General features: G+C 44.4%; 1 protein-coding gene across 1 annotated transcript in view; it reads right to left on the bottom strand.

Moving 5' to 3' along the window:
- Positions 1-22,462, bottom strand: part of mcama (melanoma cell adhesion molecule a) — a 39,917-nt gene that overhangs the window by 12,652 nt on the left and 4,803 nt on the right. The window contains exons 2-9 of the mRNA XM_084029341.1: positions 3,230-3,363; positions 2,798-3,026; positions 2,635-2,705; positions 2,461-2,548; positions 1,960-2,142; positions 1,352-1,479; positions 475-622; positions 280-395 (exon numbers count right to left, since the gene is read on the bottom strand). Of these exons, the coding sequence (XP_083885467.1) occupies positions 280-395; positions 475-622; positions 1,352-1,479; positions 1,960-2,142; positions 2,461-2,548; positions 2,635-2,705; positions 2,798-3,026; positions 3,230-3,363 (1,097 nt within the window). The remainder of the gene's footprint in view (positions 1-279; positions 396-474; positions 623-1,351; positions 1,480-1,959; positions 2,143-2,460; positions 2,549-2,634; positions 2,706-2,797; positions 3,027-3,229; positions 3,364-22,462) is intronic.

The following is a 22,462-nucleotide window of genomic DNA, read 5'->3' on the forward strand; positions in this document are numbered from 1 at the left end:
AACTAAAAAGATGCGTGCACCAGATTTCCATCTGTAAAGTAGATATAACAAAATACAGTACACGATACAATACAAATACTCTCTCTATATAAAAATCTGTGTTTGAAGGCACTTTATTCAATTCCAGAGAAGTATTTTGTACTGTAAAAAAGACCAATTAAATGATCCTGTACTGGTTATGTAACAACTGGCTGATGCAACAATTACAACACGTTTCCTTCTCTTAGGTGCTGAATCTCCTCGTCTAATCTTCACTGATAACGTAAGAAAGTGTCGTACCTTGTACCAGACCGTCGCTGTTTTAAGGGAAGACAGAGCGTTGCAGGTCGCCGTCAAATCTTCCCCGTTGAGCATGACCTCGGTGTCTTTGGGCACGACCACGGCCGGATCCAGGTCTGGAGACAAGCACCATGGATTTTAAACCATCAATATGAATTCATGTCATGATGATGTTTTCATGCGTTTGTTGCTCACAGTGCACGGAGAGCTGCATCTCCCCTTTGACGTCCGCGTTGCTGTCGGCGTCCAGGGGGCGACAGCGGTAGATGCCGCTGTCTTTCCGTGACACCCTCGACAGCGTCAACACGTCGCTATGGTTACTCTTCAGGGCCACGTCCGGCTCCTGCAAACAAAACGCTCACTCGTCAGGAGGTACGGAGCTTTTAAAGGAAATGTGACTTCTTCTCTCTTCCTGAGATAATATTAATAATACCCGGCAACCAAAAAGCAGCAACAATTTACGTTGGAGTCCATTAGCGCTAAAAAAACGGACAGAAACCCAAACTGTTTAACCGTAAAACATCCAAACACACTTGAAAAGTGGGAAAAAAAGCGCTCACAGAAATGTCTTGTTATATTTTTGCAAAACTCTCCGAGAGTTTTCGACTATTTCAGAGAACTCGAGGACGTAAACAACTCTGAGTCACAACATCAAAATGTTTCGTTGTGACTTTCATGTGAGTTGATCCATCGATCTCTCGGCCCGGAGTCAAATATGATTCAATAAGACTGTAAAACAAAACAACAAAGACGATTTAGAGCCTTTTACTACGCCGCGGTTACCGTGGCAACCGCTAACCAGATGCCTTAGTTAGGAAACCATAAAACGGCAGTCAGCTGAGTCTTTTTGTGTACACGTATACAAAAGGATGTGATGTCTGACATCCGTCAATGTGGTCTCCGGTCCCAGACCCCGGTCTGGATCTGCAGGATCAGAGCTGGAGAGAGGGGGGGGCTGTTGAGCTCTGCATATCAAAAACATTCCCTACATGTCTCCCGCGTGTCGCCCATTCTCTCTCTCTCTCGCTGTCGTGGGACTTTAAGGGTGAGAAAATGCCTCTCCCATTCTTACTTGTTCTCTGTTAAAGATGAAGGGCGGCGGGGGGTTGCCATCGCCCTGGCAACGCAGCTCCACAGTATCCCCCTCTTTGACCAAGCCCTGGGGCAACTCCTTCCACAGCTCCACCATGCTGGTGGGGTCTAGACACACACACACACACACACACACACACACACACACACACACACACACAATCAATGAGGCAGGCTTATTCAGCGAGCTGTTAAAAGTCACTCTAAGAGGTCATTACCATAACGCTGACAGCACAGACTGTTTGGCTCCGCCCACCACAGTGTCACTAATAAACTGTGTTTTAAACAATGGGCCGACAGACAAATAATGTGACTATTAAAAATGCATTAGGGACAACAACAAGATTTAAAGGGGTATTCCAGCAATTATTATATCGAGAGAAGATTTTAAAAAAGGTCTGAAATGTTGTATGTATTTATGTTGTAAATGCTGTATTATGTGCTCCGATTTCGATTAAAAATACAAATTTGGATGAAAACAGGACAGAATTCTGCCTCTTAAACCTTAAAGGAAAATCCCCTGAAAACAATAGAAATGCAAGAAAAAAAAAAAAAAAAATCAAATAAAACATCGGGCATTGAACTCACAGTGGACGGTGACGTTGACGGCGCCGGACTCCACCGTCCGGATGGCGCCCGGCACGAAGAAGCTGACCTCGCAGGAGAAGCGGGCGTCCTTGTCCTCTTTGACCACCTTGAATTCCAGCGTGCTCTGGATGGAGTAGAGGCCGCTGGACTCCATGTTGGTCACCAGGGTCAACACGTTGACCTCTGCACGGGGCGACACGGACGTCGGCAACGACGGGCAACTTATTATAGATTTGGGCTCCCAATAGGAAATGCCATTTTTTTATTTCTGCATATACTATTCAAACCTGCCATTGTTGCACATTTGCAGAATGATATAATATTATTAATGTTAGACTATTTGTAGAATTAGTTTGGCAGCACCATGAATTACATTTATATTAATTCTAATTACAATATATTTACTGGGGATGTCATAAAATAACCTGTGCAGCCTTGAAAACAAACACCAACTGATGTTTAACAGGTAAGGTGTAGGATGGTTTCCATGGTAACACTTACGTCCCGGCGTGGACGCCAGCGGCGCCCCGTTCCTGTACCAGGTGATGTTGGGCTTCGGGAAACCGTTACGAGCCTCACAGGACGCAATCTGGACGGAGAGACACACAAAGAAACATTTACAAAAGTAACGAGGAGTAAGATCGTATTGGTGGATCTACGAGGACGCAGACAAACCTTGGACGGCATCTCATTGGTCACAGATATTCCAGTGAGGACTCCCTCGATCACCGGAGCCTCCGGAGGAGCTGCATCAGGAAGAATCACGTCAGTTCTTGTTAGAATTAATAAACAATGATTATCTGCCCCCCAGGAAGGTGTTTAGTGAGCCCGTCCTCACCGAACACCCGGAGGTGCGTCTTGCCCTCGGCGTTCCCGGCCGCCAGCCCGTTGACCTGGCAGAAGAACTCCCTCTCGTCGGCGAGCTGGACGTTTTGGATGGCGAGGCGAGCGCCGTGCTGGTCCGAGGTCACGGCGATGCGGCCGCTGTAGTCCGTGTTGTTGTCGACGACCTGCTGACTATCGTCACCGTAGAAGATCCGCGTCCGGCCGCTGTTTCCTGCAGCTCTCTGGGGGGGGGGGGGGTGACAATGCCTCGTTAAGATCCTTGGGGTGATGATGTTGATGCTTATTGTTGGTTTTATCTATACGAGGCCAAATTGTCATCTTATGGGTGTTTTATTGATAGCGGCGGTTGGGCTAAGATGCTAGCGGTAGCTTCCACTTGTCATAGCCGACATAAACAAGCGGTGTCGGGACCACCAGGACTCACCACAAACCACTGGATCATGACGAAGCTGGGCGCGGCGTCCATGTCGGTGAAGCTGTACTGGCAGGGGATGGCGGCGGCGTCGCCCAGGTACACCTCGGTGCTCTCGTGCATGGTCAGCTCCACCTTCGCCCACGCTGAAATAAAACACACGCAACGTTAAACCATCGCGGACGCCTTCCTGCAGGTGTCGTACCTTGTTTAAAAGAACAACAATGTTGAACTCTACGTTGAATTCTAGTCCTGACCCTGAAGCCCCGATGTAATCCTAGACTACATTGTGTTTGGCCGATGAGAGGCCGCGTTCCCGGGAGCCAAAACCTGGAGCCGGTCTGCCATGTTGAGGCAGAACAAAGAAGAAAAGGCTCCTTGTCCACATGGCATCGTTTTCTCCCGTCTGCCCGGCTGACTGTAAACCACCAAACCACATCTTGGCCAGAGAAGCCGGTTCCCCTGAGCGTCGTCGGGGGAACGCAGACCCGGCAAGGCCAGCCAGCTCCACACTCCAGAGAGCCAAGAGGCTTTTTTTTAAGGCTTTTTGGACTTGGTTTCTGCCGTATAGAGGAGGGGAGGGGTGGGTAAAAACACAACAGTGACCAACGAAGAAGATGGCACACCAAGTTTTTCAGATTCCATCTTTTTCTGTTTTAATTTTTCAAAATTCTGTGTTTTACAATTTAAGAGCATGTTTTCCATTAGATGGTGTCTAATAATGTGTTTAACTTCTAGTAGCCCATGCAAATATGCTTAAATGTGCAAATGTTTGTGCACTTTCTTATGGGGGAGTCTCAATAAATACATTCAATTAGCATTCAAATGTGTTACTCTTTTAATTCACAATAAATCCAGTATTATATACATTCATGGGCACTTTTAAAATCATAACTTTGGACCCGCCCACTTTTGCGTGACTAAACTAAGCACATCTGTCCGTCCACTCAGCGTTATTTTAAGTTTCACTTTCATTTTTACGTGAGATTCTGCTTGTAGTTGATCATCACTTGGATTCTTGCAGGTCGAGTCATTCATTTGTTGACATAACTTAAAGAAAAGTTGCATAATAACCGATTAGCGTCCAGTCGTCAAACATAAAGTAAAAAAGTACAATATTGTTGGAGTAGAAATATAAACTAGCAGCAGGTGGAAATTCTCAAAGTAAAGTACTTCAAGATTGTACAAACAGTTCTCGGAAAAGTACTTGAGTCTGCGTTGGTTGAGCCTACAGACGTGTACTGCACATGTCTGACCCTAACTGTCAGTTAGAAGAAGCATTGTGGGTAATGTAGGCACCAGGTTTTGGATGAGGAAGAAGAAGAAAGCAACTCTCCTGTTCTCTCTGCTTTTCTTATTTTCACATTTTCATTTTCAGGTCCAGTACTCTAGTATAGTACTTCCAAGTTTTAGGTCCACTGTGCAGCTGCATTATGGGAAAAAAATACTGTGGGGCAAAAAAAAAAAAAAAAAAAAAGCATTGTTGTTGACCGTTTAATAGTTTTCCAAAAACGGATGAAAAACAATTAGCAAGGTCTCGACCTCGGAGTCCTCATGTGTGTTCTCAGCGTTGGTTGAACCAGACCAAGCATGAAAGGAGCTTTAAGAGTCCAGTTGCCACCCTGCTGCCCCCATTCAGTTTACTGCCCCCCCCCCCCCCCTGAAAACCACCACCAACCTCAGCACCAATCATTTTCACAACTCATTTTTTCTGTCCTCCCCCATCTATGCTCAGCCAACCATCCCCTTTAAGACGGGGCACGCCATTGTTCCCCCACCTGGGTGGACCAGATCCCTCTCTCACACACACACACACACACACACACACACACACACACACACACACACACACACACACACACACACACACACACACACACACACACACACACACACACACACACACACACACACACAGTCTAAAAGGTTAGAAACAGTTCATCTCGTCCTGGGGTTGTTTACTCTGATGAAGATTATGTGAGACAGCTTCGAGACAAGAAGCAGATTAAGGAGGTCGGAGAGTAAAAAATAAAGTCACAGGAGTCGGTGTTAGAAATGTCGTGTCTCTTCGGGAGCCGTGCTGCTAACTTTTCAGCTAATCCGATTAGCGCTGGGGGGGTGGAGGGGGGTCGCTGGGGATTTGCCCCCCCCCAAAAAAACCTGGGACCTGGTCTTATCTGTTCCTGTTGTGACTTTATGCCACATGGACAAAAAAACAGGAAAAAAAAAAGCACACGCACACATGACCCGTGATCTACGGAGCCTGACAACCAGGGTGTGTGTCTGTGTGTGTGTGTGTGTGTGTGTGTGTGTGTGTGTGTGTGCCTGTCTGTCTGCTGTCTGGGTGATACAGAGCTAATTCATTCAGAAAAAAACATGCACCACTCCAGAATATTTGGATGTGTTGACAGGATCAGACCTGTAATTGGACAACAAGACCTCTAACCACTGGTCTGTCGGGGGGGGGGGGGTCTAGTGCTGAGGTCATACCTGCATGTATATTACAAATAGAGTTCAAAGTTTCAATAAAAAATAAGTAAAAAAAAGAAAAAAAAGAAATAGAGTTTAAGTAAGTAAAAGGGTTGGAACCTTATTCCAATATTATTCATGTTGGTGTAGTTTATTCAAAGCCAAACTTCTCTCATTTAAATTGCTGATGTCTGAACACAAGCAGCCGTACAACAACTCTCTCTCTTTTTTAAACTGATGTAACTGGCAGCGTTATGAATGAAGAGGAAGTCATAACATTCAAGGTCAGCTTTCAGTAAGATGTTTTAGCCAGGCTAGCAGCTCTTTCTCAAAAAAACATCAAATGGATTACCATGAATGTCTGTACAGACAGAGTTCACTTCTAAATGCCTGCCTCACACCGTTGGGCTTCAGGTAGAGAAGAAAGAGGAAAGTCTGAAAGAACACAGCGTCTCAAAACTAGGACTACATTTCCCATAAACACCAAGACACAAGGGATTTAGCTGCTCCAGCTACAGGAGGAGCAATGCCACTACTTTTTCCTTTACAATAAAAAAATCACCCTTAATGTTATAAAGTAATTCAGCTGATCCGATCTCACTTCTGCCACAGATTCATTATTGAATATGATCTAATTTGTTTACTGTGAAGTCTTAGAAAGTATGTTATGTTGTACGTTTTAACCTCCTTAAAATGTTACGAGGGGAGGCGGGGCTTGTTCGGGAGATACAGAGAGAATTATGAGACCAAGAAATTAGTTTTCTGTCCTTCTATTCAAGGCAAATGGAGACTCACACAATCCAAATGAGACAATAAGAGGCATAATGAGGGGGACATCATCTGCATACAGTCGCTCATTATCTGCCCAACACAGACACAAATACCCTCTGACACTAACTACAGCGCTCACCGTTATTGGCTTTTCCTATTCGATTAAGGCTGTCGGCTTAAGTCTTCGGCAGATCTGCAGCTCCCTCCACTGATAAGGGAGTCCAAATCACCTTTGACACAACACACCAGCCTCATTTACTCGGCCCTAATCCCTCGCACGCCCGCTGGGCCGTGAAATGAGACCGGGATGCCTCCGAGGACATTAAAATGTCCGGTAGGTAATAAGTCATCTATAAACCCTTGTGTCCACTGAACGAGTCGAGCTGATTTTGGAGATGAACAGACAAATCGGGAACGTTTACATTGGAGGCCAAGAGAAACATGGTATATGGGGTGTGAATATTAAAATATGAGGATCACATATTCTGAATGTGTGATGTCATAAGTTTCAGGGGGACTCACACCAGTTGGGCCGTACCGGGCCTCGGGCCCGATTGCCTTTCGTACGTATGTCATCACGTTGTAAGACAACAGTGGCTTTACGTAGTTTCCAAGAAGCTGCGTCTCAAAGTCATCACAATAGAAAACAACACAGAGAACATGACTGAGACTGTACTGACCAGTCGCCTCTGCACATATTTAGAGTAAACACCGTCAGATTTTGCACAGATTGGCGTAATTATTATAAAAGGGACAGAAGTACGGTCTAGTACCTCTTCGGTCCCGCCCACACTGCACCCTGCAAGGCTGAATCATGCCAAAAACGAAAAAATGGAGCCCGAATGCACCTGTGTCTTCAGTGTCATCAACAGTATTTACAGTCAGAAATCAGCTTGATGGGGTGTCAGACAGCTCAGTCGGTAGACTTGGTGCCCCCACCAAGGCTAAGGTTGGAATCCAACTGGCCTCTACAATAAAGGCAAAAAGGCCAAAAAAACCTTTCTTTTCTAGGACGACTGAATAAAAAGTTGGACTCCGAGGCTCCCTCGGAGAGTGGAAGGTGTAAAAAGGCGAGCATGAAAGTGTGGATGACAGGGGAGGAGGATTTCTCAATACGCCAACCCCTGTGTGGTGTCTAACACCTGCAGGGGGGGGACCGGGTACTTCAAAGAGAAACAGACAGTGGAGATGAGAAGTCCTCGTCCTCGTCTTTCAGAGGCAGCGTCTGGCACAAATCTCCCAGCAGGGCCGTTCCCCGGGTGACACTCAGTCGCAGTGAAGGGCTCCGGGATTTATTCTTTCACATACAGAGATAAGGAAGTGCTGCAAATCTCCTCAAAAGGCACCATTTTTATGCATCGCTGGATCCGGCAGCGGAGCATATCACAGCTCCGGGTCAGGGACCTCCATGACCGCCACGATCGGCGTTTAGTTGGACTCACGGCAGGTTACCGGAGGTTAAAGGGAGACAGATTTGGGTCTCATTCCAGATGAATCATATACCCTCCACAGACAGATGAAGGCCCCAAATCATCTAAAAAAAATCAATATATTTTAAGTAAATGCGTCATTTAAATGCAATCTGTGTTTCTGAGTTATGCTGATCACGCTGGGAATGTCTCTCTACCGCATCTTCCAAAAACCTTCGACAAAACACTCCGCCGACGCCGGCCTTTTTAAAAAAGAATTGCTAATCATCCCCCCGCTTGGTTGGCAACTTTTTTTTCCAGCAGCCGGATTAATATTGCATCATCACACCCCGATGGGCGAGACTTCATTAAAAAGGGGAGCAACGCAGATGTTTTATTTATGCTTGTATCTGATGTTCGGCGGTGAGTTGTGTTCCTCTGCATCCAGTCCTCATCGATGGACCCCCTTCCGGAGCTGCAGGGCTCCGGCATGCGGGTTGCTGTGTAGCCACAGGATGACTAATTAAAGGTCAACAGGTTAAAACACTGTGTCTACATCAGGGGGGGGGGGGGGGGGGGGGGGGGGGGAGCTCGGAGAGTGAGCGCATGTTAATACGTTTTCCTAAATGCTCATTAAGCAGTCCTCGAAACTCGACCCCGCAGCTAAAAACGTGGAAATACAACACTGATTGTCTAGTAATTCATCTTGCAGTGGATTAATCATTATATAGTACATCGTTTGTGACTAATGCTGGAGCTGGGAGCCAAACATCCAGACATAACTCCCTGACCACAACGCTGCAGTTCTGTGGGGGAAAACACGTCAGTAAAACTCGGTTTGGTTTCCATTTGAAACATAAATATCAATTCAAGGAGACGCGTTTGGATTTCCTTTAAATGTCGCAACGTTTGGACAAAAAAAACAACAACACAAGTACGAAAGCACGTCCCGACCATATCGATTAATCCAACGTTGACGTGTCGAGTGATCCGCACGTCACTAATCTGGAAACGTGTCCGTCTCATATTAAAGTGTGTGAGAGACGAGACATTTAAAGGTGAGAGGGGCCCAGGTACGCTGTTATTCTAACACTATAAATAGGAGACCTTCTTTCCAATCAAACCTCTGACGACAGCACGCTGTACTCCAACAAAGGCCTTCTTATCCCGCTCGCCCCACATCGTCATCACGGCTGAAAATCCTTGAAAAGCTACAAACTAGTGCCAACTAAATCAGCTCAGCAGAAACGGTCGCTGTATATGATGCATTCAAGTTCACCTTTCATGGTCGTTTTGCTGCAGCTTATTGTTGGAGTTTAGTCGCCAAAGTCTTTGTTTAACAAACTGCGGCAAAAAGCAAGCGATAAAATCTACAAAAACCACATAATTCTTTATGCAAACAGGCTGAATGTATTCAGTGGAAATGTTCTGTTTCAGCCTCACGTTGTAGTCGATGAGACAGTTTTTACATAAAATCATACACAATTAGCTGTAATGGTGATTATGAGCCGAGCCTCCATCACACAAAGACAATCACATCCATAGTTGTAAAAGTATGCATATTCATATTTTGTTAGAACTCGTTTACGTTGTTTGTGTCTGTCTGTTCATATCCGACCGTACGACAACAAAGGCCCGTTTCATCCCCATCGACCAGACACGAGGCGAGCTGTCAGCCGAGCACGCCACACCTCATTTACCGGGATCCAACAGGCCAACCACACCCGACCCCCCCTTTTCCCCAAATCCCCCCCACTGAGAACCTTAATGCTCTCAAAGAGAATATCAGAGTGATCACAGGTGCACTGCTGTGTTAATGAGGAGGAGAGGCCGGTCCTACGTTACACACACACACACACACTCCCTGTTTATTATGAAATACTGTCGATTCAAATGGCAGGAACCCTCTGAAACCCAGAGTCCATTAATCCCGCCTGCTGTCCACAGAGGCGGACCAGGTGTGAAAAAAACGGGCAGAGATCCAATCGCCCCACAAATTCCTGATTCTACAACTGACCGTATGATCCCGACCGCGTTGGCAGCGACGAGAGACCGCGTGTGACAGAAACCTGGACCGGATCCAGCTGGACGTGGCACACATTCAGGGAGCAGAGCCTCCGGATCAGAGACTTTGAGAACTTGTGTGGCGGATCAACAGCACATATTTTATGTTGGTTTTTTTTCTTCTTTTAGATCGGGCTGTGATGCTAACCATCTAAAATAAATGCCACCGACTACAGTAAACCCTTCATCACCCATCGGCTGCCTCAACTTAAACCAATGGACTGTTTCTGAACATTATCCTCTAGTGAGGCTGCAAATCACCCGATTATTTTCTTGACAAATCGGTTCTAATAAACGTCGTCACATCTCTTCTATCTAACTGCTCGTTTCTGTCTCACAAACTGCTTAAAATTAAACAAATATTCAATAAGAAATGACATAAGACAAAGAAAGAACGCATGAGGACACGTTTGGAAACCTCAAACCAGTAAATTTGAGGTTGTTTTGCTTGTAAAAATGACTTAAACAAGTAATGGATAATCAGCCTAGAGGCAGATTCCTTATCTGCAGACCAAAGATTGTTCTGTGGTCGAGACCCGACGGTTGAATTTGGACATATTCTAAGATTTATTACATTATTACATTGGATGGGAATAAATTACCTTTTCCTAAAGAGATCATTAAATCTAACACTCTGATAAATTACTTTAATAAGCCCATCCATTCATTTAATTTGGCTCGAGTCTTCTGTGTCTGGGCTACTGTAGAGATATTGCGGTCATGTAGACGTAAAAAAGGACCGGCTCAGTATTTAGGTATAGATGGTTGATCCTAAACTGATCACACACTAAAAAACAAACTTATTATATTCCATTCAAGCCAATTGACCCCCTAAATGCTACACACTGTAGCTTTAAGGAAACCAACGTTCTCTTAATCACATGAGATTAAACATTTGGACAACTGAATGCAGGTAAATCACTGCAAAAACAAAAAAAGGTTTCACTTCCGAGGACCGTCTCAGTTTCTTCTCCATATCTCAAGTGTTTGAGTCGACATGCTGTCCTGATAGGAGAGGAAGATGAAAACACTGATATGTTCGTTCTGGTCAGTGAAATGTTTGTGTTCTGGAATTTTATCAGGAAAATCAATAAAGCTGAAGCAGCAGATTCGCAAAGATTTTAGGATATCAATGTTTTGTCTACTCAATCAGTAAATGATTGTCTTTCTAGATGTTCTGAGGTTGAGTGAACGGCAATTATATGCAGGTTAAGATGTGTGGAAGGCAGCGATGGTGGGGGAGGGGGGACTAGTGGGGGAGGGCGGGAACGGGGAGAGAACAAAGCACATGTGGGCTTTAGATTGACGGGACTTGAACAACTCTGGGAAGTTATGGAGGCTTCATTGAATCCTCCGTGGAAACGACCGGCAGGACGGAGGAGTTTTGCATCGCTGCAAACGTTTGAGCACAAAAATCCTCATTCCTGCTCACCGACCGCTACGAACTAAGCAATGAATCATTCTTTCAGCTCCGCTTATGCACTTATTACACAACCATGTTTTCTCCCGGTGACCTGGGTTGCCGTGTTGCATGTAAACACGGTTTGTGAGTCAAAGGTTCAAAACACGGCGTTCACCTTCACAGCGTCCGTATCGACGCGTCTCACGGATCTAAAAAACACGGATATTTTCACAACAAACTTGTCCCCCCCCCCCAACCCCCTCGACTGTATTTCAAGTCAAAACACAAGAGTTTAGCCTCCAGGAGGCAATAACCCGCTTTCTCCGTTTTCTATCAGAGTCACATGTCTGCAGTCGGTCGGACACAATGTCAAGACACAACGACACATCTGTATTCAGGACTAATAACCGGCCGCATTGTTTGAGACGCCCACGTCTTATCTTGATCTGGTCTGGGAGGACTCCCTGGGAGGACTCCCAGACCGGAGGACTCCCAGTTCTCAGGGCTCGGCGTGACCTTGAGCCGGGGGGCCGTGGTTATGACTGGATTCCCCCGGTCGTCGTCGGGGGTGGCACCGTGTCCTGCTGGGAAGAGGATGGATGGAGGGAGGTGTGTGTGTGTGTGTGTGTGTGTGTGTGTGGGGTCACACTGCCACCAAAAAAGCAGCTGTGAACAAATAGTACCCCCACCTCCATTTCCCAGGGTGTGTGGAGGACAGCAGCAGCTGGGGAGGGGGGCCCTCCAACAACACCTGTGGGCCGCCCATTTGTCAAGTGATTTGTGGGAAGAAGTGCAGAAGCAGAGAAAAGGGAGGCAAATAAGGGTGTGTGTGTGTGTGTGTGTGTGTGTGTGTGTGTATGTGTGTGTGTGTGTGTGTGTGTGTGGAGGGGGGGAACTTAAAAGAGTATCATCACGGGACCACACACAATGAAAAGCCTGCAGATTTCCCCTTTAGACGCACCTGTGCATCTATAAGGAAGAATAAATCTTGCACTTCCTCTACCCTCATCACATCTCACGCCATGTTCAAGCGCTGTCAAATCAAATAGGAAATCCCTATATATATGTTTTTAAGTGATCTTGCCGGCCAGGAACTGCCTCACCGACAGGATTTAATCCACCTTTATTTGCCTACACGTGCAAATATCTGATAGTTCAACATGGGATGTTAAAGCTGCACCGATCAATATCTTTTGTGTTAAGCTGTGCCCCAGATTATTCTACGTAACATGAAAGGAAACTAGCAATTAACGGCAGAGAGTTCGGCTGCTGAAGAGACTCAACAGGATGTGGTGGAGACCAAAAATGGAGCTAAAATTGGACTAACCCATATTTTAAGTTTCTCCAATGGAACAACAAGGCAGAGTGTTGGTCAACTATGACAGTTTCATGTGTAACTCCAGCACTCATGAGAAGAAACCCGGTTTTGTGCTGAAACATGTATAAATTAACTCCCACAGGCCGGCACGCCGGGGAAAATCCTCCGCTCAGAACACTCCTCTTTGATTAGACGGTTGATCTTTTAACAGCGTCCAATATCAAGGCTGAGGGAGTGAGGGGGGGGGTTGATATGTAAGCATCTCTTTATCCTCTCCCCTTTTGAAATGTCAAGTTCAAAGATCCAGACCAGCGGCCTTGATCTGTGAGCTAAGACGACCCAGAGTATTACCCGACAAGTGCTAACCGCCATCGACTCACAACGCGGTGCACATGGAGTGTTATTAACCGTGATTACGTTAAAGTCTGCAGACGGCTTTTTGATGTTTGCTTCCTCGTGCTCTGGTCTGAGACGAAATGCTCATTTTGCGTTTGAGCTTTTTTTTTTATTCCTAATTGAATTTAACTCATTAAATTAGGACACTTTCCCAAGCAGGTCTCTCTTTACACCCCGCGGTGTGTTACATCCTTTTGTTGTTTCTGTCATTCCTTTAAAAAAAAAGAGGAAAATATGAAAAGGTTCTGATCTCTGCAATGAAGGAAAGTGATGAATGTGCCAAGAAATGAAGTAGTGCCAGTTCATTTGGAGCCAAACAGGAGCCTGATGTCCTGCTGAACCGGAGCCAAACCAGGCGACGCACTGAAAATAACATCGATGTGCCAAACAGTTAAAAAAACTATTACACACAGGGGGAGATGGGGGCTGGGCAATATATCAACAGTATACGACGCTGTGATATAAGTCCTGTCCTGGTTTTAAAAGGCTGCATTGCAGTGAAGCGAGATACTGAACGAGAGCCTTCTCTATAATTTGCTTTCACCCACTTAGTCATTATATCCACATTCCTGATGTAAATATTTGGTGAAAGCACCAAATATTCAACCCTACTACATGCTTAGAGGTATTTGATGAGGTTGGTGATCCATTCTAGACTAATTCTTGCATATAGTATAAATAAAACTTAACCTTAAAGTATTTGTCTAGTAATCTAGAGTCTGGAGGACAGAAATGTGTGGTGATTTTAAATATATGAACAGAATAAACAGATATATATGACTGCCCCCCCTCCTCAAACACCCAGACAAACATATCTTGAGCTCAGTTTTCACCACAAGATTTCAGCCTGTGAAACCCTCGAGCACCGAAACGCCTCCGTCCAACACGTACGGACCATCAGCTAACACTTACACTCCCATTTCCGTACAGGAAACGCTCACAGAGAAGGAGGAGGCAACGTAACCCTGAAAAGATCTGAAGTTTAAACACTTATCAAGTAGTTTAAAGTCCATTCAAGTTCTAGAGTATGAGCTCATTGTTTTGGTCTGCGTGTATTACATCAGCAGCCTTTGAAAGCAAGAACGCCTTTTATTAAAGGGGCACGCTGTTGATTTTATTCTCAGGCTCAGTTCTCACTGTTGTATAATGTCTTCTGTGGATCTGCGGGCGCCGAGAAAACCCTGGACGTCGTCACTGGGGTTATTGCAGCTTTGGGCTCAGAGAACATTTTTAAAAAGACCAGTCTGCAGAGTATGTACGGATAAAAGTACGTACAACACGACAACATAATGCCTCCGTTCTGAGGCAATTCCACATACATATATACACATACTCACTACAATACTAGAGCTGTCAATGTTCCTCTAAAATACTATTCAAATTTCATTCAATATTCAAATTATATTTGAATATTTAATGCTCAAATTCAGCCTATTATTAATATTATCTACACTACACAGGCTTATACGTTGTCAATGCCATTATCGGCAATGCGGTTGTTTTACTTCCTGTCCCCTAGAGGGCGTTCCAAAAACATCACCAATGAATATGTTGAATTACCAACAGGTGACAGCTTTCTAGATAAGTAATAATTAAGAAAGTCAAACAACCACATTGCCGTTCTCCTGGGGATGCCGTTTCCCCGTTGCCATGGCAACGCCCTCCTCGTCCCACCGTTAGCTCTACTTTCACTTTCTCACGTACATCCTGCTGTTGGTCTCGTTCCAGATGAATCACGATCTAGCTAGCAGTAAGCAGCATGAATGCATCTTTGTCATGACGTCATCGCTTCTAGAGCTCCGTCCATATCTTTGTTTCATTTCACCGAGTGCTGCCGGCGGTTATCTCCGCGTGTTATCTCCGTGTTATCTCTGCGTGTTATCCACGTGTTATCTCCACGTGTTATCTCCGCGATGCGCCGCTGTCAGCTTTTTCCGATAGTGAGATTGTGATTCAGAAAACATTATTGTTCATCAGACTTCATGTGTGAAAAGCTTCCGTTTATGCATTTGAGTTACGTTTACAAGAATCCGCTGAGCTGAAGACATGTTTTTATAAATTTCCAACCATTTTCTAATGATTTGGGATAAGATGGGTCTTTTCATGAAATGTACATATATCAATAAAAACATTGAATGCTGCAGCCTCTTTGCAACTAATCTGAAGGAATAAAAAGTCCAGCCATAAATGATCTAAAAATTGCATATAGTACTAGCATCCGTAGTCTCTCTATGGTCCCAGGAAAAGTTTTCTATTGAAATCGATATGCTTGAGTACTTTATAGTACTGTTTTGGGGGTAAACCACTCCTTTAATGCAAGAACCAACATTGTATTGTAATGTTGTTCTTGTAGCCGATGGTTAATCCATCTCACCCCAGTCGTGACGTATCGATGATCTAAAGGTCCTGGTTTAAAAAACATCACGACAATAATTAACACGACTTGATTTCTTGCACCTCTGAGATTAATGTGCCGGGTACCCTTTAAACAAGCACAGGCGTGTTTTTCCAGGCGTCGTCGATATATCACAGTTCCTGGTCTCTTACTGGGCAGCAGATGCCGAGCTGGCTGGACGTGGAGACACGCCCGCAGCGAAGTGACTCCTCCGGCTCAGCAGGGGGCGCTCTGAGTCAGAGATACTCTACACCAGGTTTGTTGCCCATCAACCATATAAATATATGTATATATTTATTTATTTATATACATGATTTTCCCCCCAAAAAGAAAGCTAGGTTAATGTACTTAGCGTATGGACCATACTGTATACAGCGAACACAGTGGAGCCGATTACGACTACGCAGCACTTCAGGAGCCATCATTTATTAAACGGGGGCTCCGGATGGGGTCTGTTGTATCAATACGACTGCATATTAGATAAGTTTGACATATACTGCTATGCGGCTAATCCCTCCTCTGCTGGAGTCTTAAAGGATGCTGCTCCAAAACCATATTTGTATAGCAGTTACTCACCCAGATGCATGTTTGGGAAGTAGTGGATAAAGGAGACTTTGATTCAACTACACGAGTCGTGTGAGTTTTTCTTTCTTTTTTTTAGCAGTAACTGTGATCTTTTGGACAGATGCTGCTAACTGCTAATTCAAAATAAAGCCAATTTTCCTTTAAGAGGTACATAAAACGTAAAAAAGCGTCAAAATATGGTATTAAAATTAAAATGTTCTGCAACAAATGACAATAAAATTGTAATCTATGTCCTGCTGTTTGGTTAAAACCACACTTTCAACCAATAAACTAACAATGTTGCACCGAAGAATAAACACACAACACTGTTTGTCACTCATCCAGACCGGGGTCACACGCCGAGCAGCCCAGACGTCCGTTGCCCCGGCAACCTCATCCAGCTCCTCCAGTCTGCTCCGTGGGTGGTTTTCCATGCCAGATGCCCAAAAAACCCACCTCCGATGTCTCCTACGTGACACTAAGAGTCTGCTTCTGTCACCCACAGACGATAGGAGAACCGCAGGGAGACTTCAGCTAAGATGAGATTCATGTTCTCGTCTTCGCCCCCGAGGGATGCTGGGAGGTTTTATCCGCTGTCACGCCTGAGAGGTCCATTTAGGACAGAAGTTAAGTTTCCCGGGACACAAAAGACTGTTATGGTTTAGTGAAAATGTTCACCCTAGCCGGCCTGCAGAGATACCTCACTTTGCAGAGTCCATGAAAAAATGTTCTTCTTTATTCTTCACTAAACACAAACGGTGAGTCGTTCCATACAACACTTCTACAACACTGTAAGCAGTAAACATAGAAACGGCTCTTCCATGTGGGCGCCTACAAGTTATGATGAAATGTTGATTGATGCATGAATGGATATGAATACCATATCTTAATTAGCTATATGCTTAAATCACAATAGAATAGAAAAATGTGTAACTTTAAGCCTCATAAACGTGCAATATAATCATCCCAGAGGTGCTTCAGTGTGAACAGCAAGACACACATCGGCTGGTTTACTACAGTGGTCGCTATGCACCGAAAATCAAAAAACTATGTTGTGTCTTAATTGCAATAAACGGATGAAGACGATGCCGAAGTAACAACGAATGGTAAAAAGTCTGAAACGTATAACTTTTAAAATGCTTGTTTTCTGAATGGCATTCGTCTTCATCAGAGCTAGGCTACGCTAACACCGTAGCTGCTTCGTAAACAGTGAAAATAACGTAAACACGGCAGTGACCTTGTTGTTTGTACCACAGACCGTCTCTGGTTTGTTAGTTTGGTTCGGCTTCTGTATGAAATGTAAGATTCTATCGTACAGCTCCAGGAGAACACATTTGTTTTCTGTCCATCATGTCTTCATCTGGTTTTGATTCAAGTTTTTTTAATTAAAATTGAGCAATCTCCAGCTTCACAAACAGTTGTCATCGTATTATAGTTTTCCAATTGTATTTTTTTGAGATGGTAAAGAATCACAGAAAATAAAAAAAGTGCAATCAGATGACGGTTGAGAGTTGTTGAGTCTGGAGTCTTGACGCATCATTATTCTAACATCGCGGCTGCAGGAGGATCCCCGAGGGGCAGATTCCAGGCCTTAAATCTGAGCTGCAGAGGTGGATCACATTACAGCTTTAATCAGACAGCTCTTCAAAAAAAAAAAGAGACACAGGCAGTGTTTCTGGCAGACACAAAATTGCCCCCCAAAAAGTCACCTCTGCACCGCGGCTCTCTAAATAAATCCTCCTTTGACTTCCACGTCACCCTTCGGTGTCCGATTCTTATCTGTGAACAAAGCCCGTAATCACGTCCCACATCGGGAACATTCCTCGACAACAGAATCACTCTATAACTCTACAACCAAACAGCTACTTGTTATTCCGTGTGCACGTTGCAGTCCATATTAAAAAAGACTTTCACAGACAGAAAAAAAAGGACTCATTTGTTTGATCTTTACCCGATTCAAATGCATCTCACTGCCAGGGATTTAGTCTAAAAATCCATCCCACAGTTCCGCTAGCTGGGAATGTGACATAATGCCTACAGATTCTAAAAAAATACATACAATTATGCAAAACTATAATGGATATTTTCCCCACTATTGTTTAACAATCTCCAGACCAACGAACAGAATATAATCTGCAGATTAACAGAGGATGAAACAATGATATTCCAGACAAATTCCACCGCATGATCAACAGTTGCTGCTGGTTTTCCCTCCGTCGGCTTATTTTCTGCCTCTCTTGGTTCTCCTGGGACACTTAAACAAAGAGATGAGTCCTCTGGGGAGTGGGGGGGGGGGGGGTGTCTGCCAAACAAATGCCTCACAACCAACTAACTGAACAACAGCAAAAGACAAAGATAATTAGGGGAGAGCCGCTATGAATCAGCTGTAGGGCAGAGAGTCCCACACGAAGCATGAAACCTGAGTTCTAGCACTGATGGTTCAGCCTCAGGGGGTCGGGACAACGTTCAATAACATTCACAGACTGACACAAATACGTTTTAATGCTCCGTGCATGATTTCATACGCAGACGAGCCACCTCTGCTCACTTCATACTGACTATTTTTTTAAAAAGCAAATAACGTCCTCAACATTATGTGCTTTTTATGCAGATTTCTCAAATCTTCGTTGGCGAGTTCGTACTAATTAAAAAAAAAACACACATTGCCAGATTGTGTGCCGTACCCGATGCCCATTAGCAGGAGAAGCCAACGCCGTGAGAAGCTGCTGTGGTTCGCCCCGGAGGTCGTCATGAATATTCATACGCACATGTGAAGACGTCTTCCCACCATCAAAGTCGGCCTGGGTTTAAGCAGACTTCCTTTATTTCAGACGTGGATACGAGCCGATGCGAGGGGGAAACGTCACGAGAACGTCGTCTGTAATGACGTTAACGCGTTTATCTAGGAGCCGTAATAGAAGCTCTGAGGTTGACGATGTTGCAATGAAATATCGACATTCGGATGGATCGCCATGAAATTTGGTGCAGATAGTCGAGGTTCCCAAATGCTTTAATCTTTAAAAGGAATAGTTTGGGTTTATTTAAAGTGGTTGTATGAGATACTTTGTGTTTTATTGGCAGCAAAACATATTTTAGCCACCAAAAAAGGCCCACCAATTAAATAAATATCAGATTAATGTATATTTTGAATATTTTCGCTCTACCTTGGCATCAAACAGCCATTTCTGGCAAAGATTTTTACCTTGCAAAAGCATGAGAGTTGCAAACTAACTCATCAAGAATTTACCAAATAAGGACAAATATTCTAATTACTGCATGCTTGATATTGACTTTATGGATAATTGCCTCATACAACACCACTTCAAAACAAAATTCCCCAACTATCCCTTTAATGACTCCGGTTATCCTCTACCACCAGGCAAAGTTATATAATTGCATTTTATGTCGATTATCTGAGGTCATCTTTTAAAATATTTGTTAACCTTTAAAGGACCTGAAACTCTAGAATCTGATCTCAAGTTGCATTTTGCTTGAAAAAGATATGGAACATAAACATGTTATATTTGGTGGTGAAGGATCACTTCCACTACTTCTACTATGTTACGTTTGTGATCTCACTTTGCAACTTAACCCCAGTGACAACCCCGGTTGCTACACCAAATATACTTTTGCGTTTTCTCTTCGGGCGACAGTGACACAACGGTTTGGCAGTTTGACAGAAACCTGAAGAAGAAAGATCGAGAGGACGTTGAATTCCTCGGGACAATGAGGAGGTTTGGAGGGGGGAAACCCCCCAAGCAAATGCCGAAGACGAACCGGTGGTATCGGCATTGTTCCATGAAGAAATATTACCTCGTATCCATTACAGGACAGATAGAGATACTGGTGAAAACCCAAACCAGTGACATCATGCTGTGGTCACATTCCCCCACAGCCCTCAGGAATTAAAGGGAGCAATCTGTGCTTTATCCAAAGATGGATGCTGAAAGTTGGAGCCACAACGACTCTTCAGAGACCTCTGGGTATCGTCACGGAGACCACGAAACACCACAATGTTTCATACCCTTTATCTCCTAAAACCTCAAAATAAGCATCAGATTAGATTAGAGTTGTCCAACAGTCAGGGAGAGTTTGTGATCGTCTCACTTCTTGGAAAAAAAAAATTAAAAAGAGCTGCGCAACAGTTGGATCCTGGAGATCAGTGGTCTTCTTTCTGATGTTGGGTCCCAGTAGTGCTGCAGACTGGACCACCAACATCCTGAAGTCCACCTGGACTGGACCCACATCAGAAAGAAGACCTCCAGGATCCAACTGACCCTGAACAGCGGCAGTACGTCAATCATCTCTGCATTTTCATAGTCTTCAAGCTCGTCTGTTGATATTCTGGAGGCTTGTGGTTCTACGGTGGATCAGATCCGTCAAACAACTCAAATCGCTTTTTCACTGATGCAAGAAAAATCGAACCTGTTGCGAAAAAACTTTCTTTGACAGACGAAAGTCAGCGTGCAAACGTGATCGACACGACGGGAGCTCGTAATTATTTTTCTTTAACATGCAACAAGCAACAATTTCAGATGACAAAAACACACTCAAAGTGTGCAACGGTCTTTATAGATTAAAAAAATCATGGTTGTGAGATTAAATTAGCGTGGACTAAGGATGGTGAGCTCTCTCTCTATCTGCAACACCACATGTATTAAGTTAATCCCTCTCTGTCAATGCTTTCCTGTTTGCTCCTCTTTCAGTCAGAAAGTTTACTTTGCTCTTGTTGACAACAACAAGAGCAAAGTAAATATTCCCAGGCTTGTCCGATGCACTCAAATGGGTAAAAAGAGCCTTTAGAGAGGTGGGGGGGTACCCGGCTCAGAAAAGGCGGGAAGGAGGCGAAGACCATTGTGGTGTACGATTTCTCCGTAACGTGAGCCTCGTAACCCCCGACAGCAGAATGTGCTTAGTCCGATGGATTTGGAGCGTCAGGTGTGTGCAGCTGCTGGCTGAAGCCCTCAAAGAGAGAGAGAGAGAGAGAGAGAGAGAAGAAGAAGTGGGGGAAAAGGAGGAAGGAAAGGGTTTTTTTGGGGGGGGAGGTTTGTCTTTCCCTCTGGCACCGACGGGAACGCTGCCAAGACTTTGGATGGTGGCGCGAGAGGGTGCCATGTGTCCCCACAGATGGGCCTTTTCTAAAATATGAAGGGGACGTCACGTACAGATGGCTAATATTCCTCTGTGCAGAGTGAAGAGACAAATGGCCGAATCTGCTCAAGATGTCTTATTTTAAAAACAAAGAGAATGTCTTATTATCATTATCATAAATATATGTTTTCACATACTATGTGTGCATTTAATAGTCATTTATTTAGCCTCATAATGAGCGACGCAATCTGAATCAGTTTTCACATACAAGGAATTTGCCCAAGAATAAACAATGAAGCAAAGTACATATATACACCGTGATGTAATAATATGTAGGTAAAAGATGTTCACTGCACTACATTTTTTCTAGTTTATGTGCTTTAAATCTTCCTTTGGGATCTTTGTTTACATACTAAAAAGTGATTTATCGTTTTTTTAAAAAATGCATAAACAGCAGAGGTGGAACATCATAAAAGATGGATGAGATCGATCAATTAATCGCCGAGACGCATCATCTTCGATTCAGCCGAGGGGACGATGACTGCTCGATCACATACGCTCACCTTGTGGCAATCAATCAATCTGTTGCATGCAACGTTGCGTCAATATGTTCATTTAACTATATATATATGGTCCAACGATATGATATTATAGGGAAAAAACATCTTACAATCATCATCCTGCTTTTACAAAACTGTACACAAATAATCAATCCGGTGCAAGCAGAGGAGCCAAATCCAATATTTTGGGATTCAAAGAGGCTTTTTGTGAAAAACCCTCTCAGCACTCTCCCAGCGCATCGAGACGTGAACCCCTGCAGCACCTCCACCGCGTTTTTAAAAATAAACACCAAAGACTGCAGACATTGTTCACGTTGCTGATAATAAAATCTTTGGCTTTCCACGGATGTTCCTCCTCCTCATCCTCTCTCGTGAGTGATTTCCCTGATTGAGTATTCTTAAAACAACCATCCCTGGCTCTTAAAACATCGTGGAGTATCTTCTGGGTTGGACGAGCTCGCCGCATCGATTTTTTTTCCCACCTCCTTGACGTGCTTTGATTCGCACGCCAGTCAGTGGAGGATGTTTCGGCTGCAGAGAGAGGTAGTCGATTCAGGGAGAAACTCCCTCCCAGAAGGCCGAGGATCAAACTACAGAGTCTGAGTTGGATGTAAAAATCCCCCTCTCCGACATCAACCAATCCCCTCGCTGCAGAGATCCACTACATACGCAAAGAAAAAAATCCCTCTGGGCTGGAGGGGAAGGTGTCAGCTCTGCAGCCGCCAGCCAAACAAGCTACAGCTTTTTCATTTCTACAATTCTCAGATCTTGTACGACGGCGTTTTAGGGCCCCTGTAGGAAAAAAA

Source organism: Eutrigla gurnardus, assembly GCF_963514095.1.
Source record: "Eutrigla gurnardus genome assembly, chromosome: 15".
NCBI classification, from domain to species: Eukaryota; Metazoa; Chordata; class Actinopteri; order Perciformes; family Triglidae; genus Eutrigla; species Eutrigla gurnardus.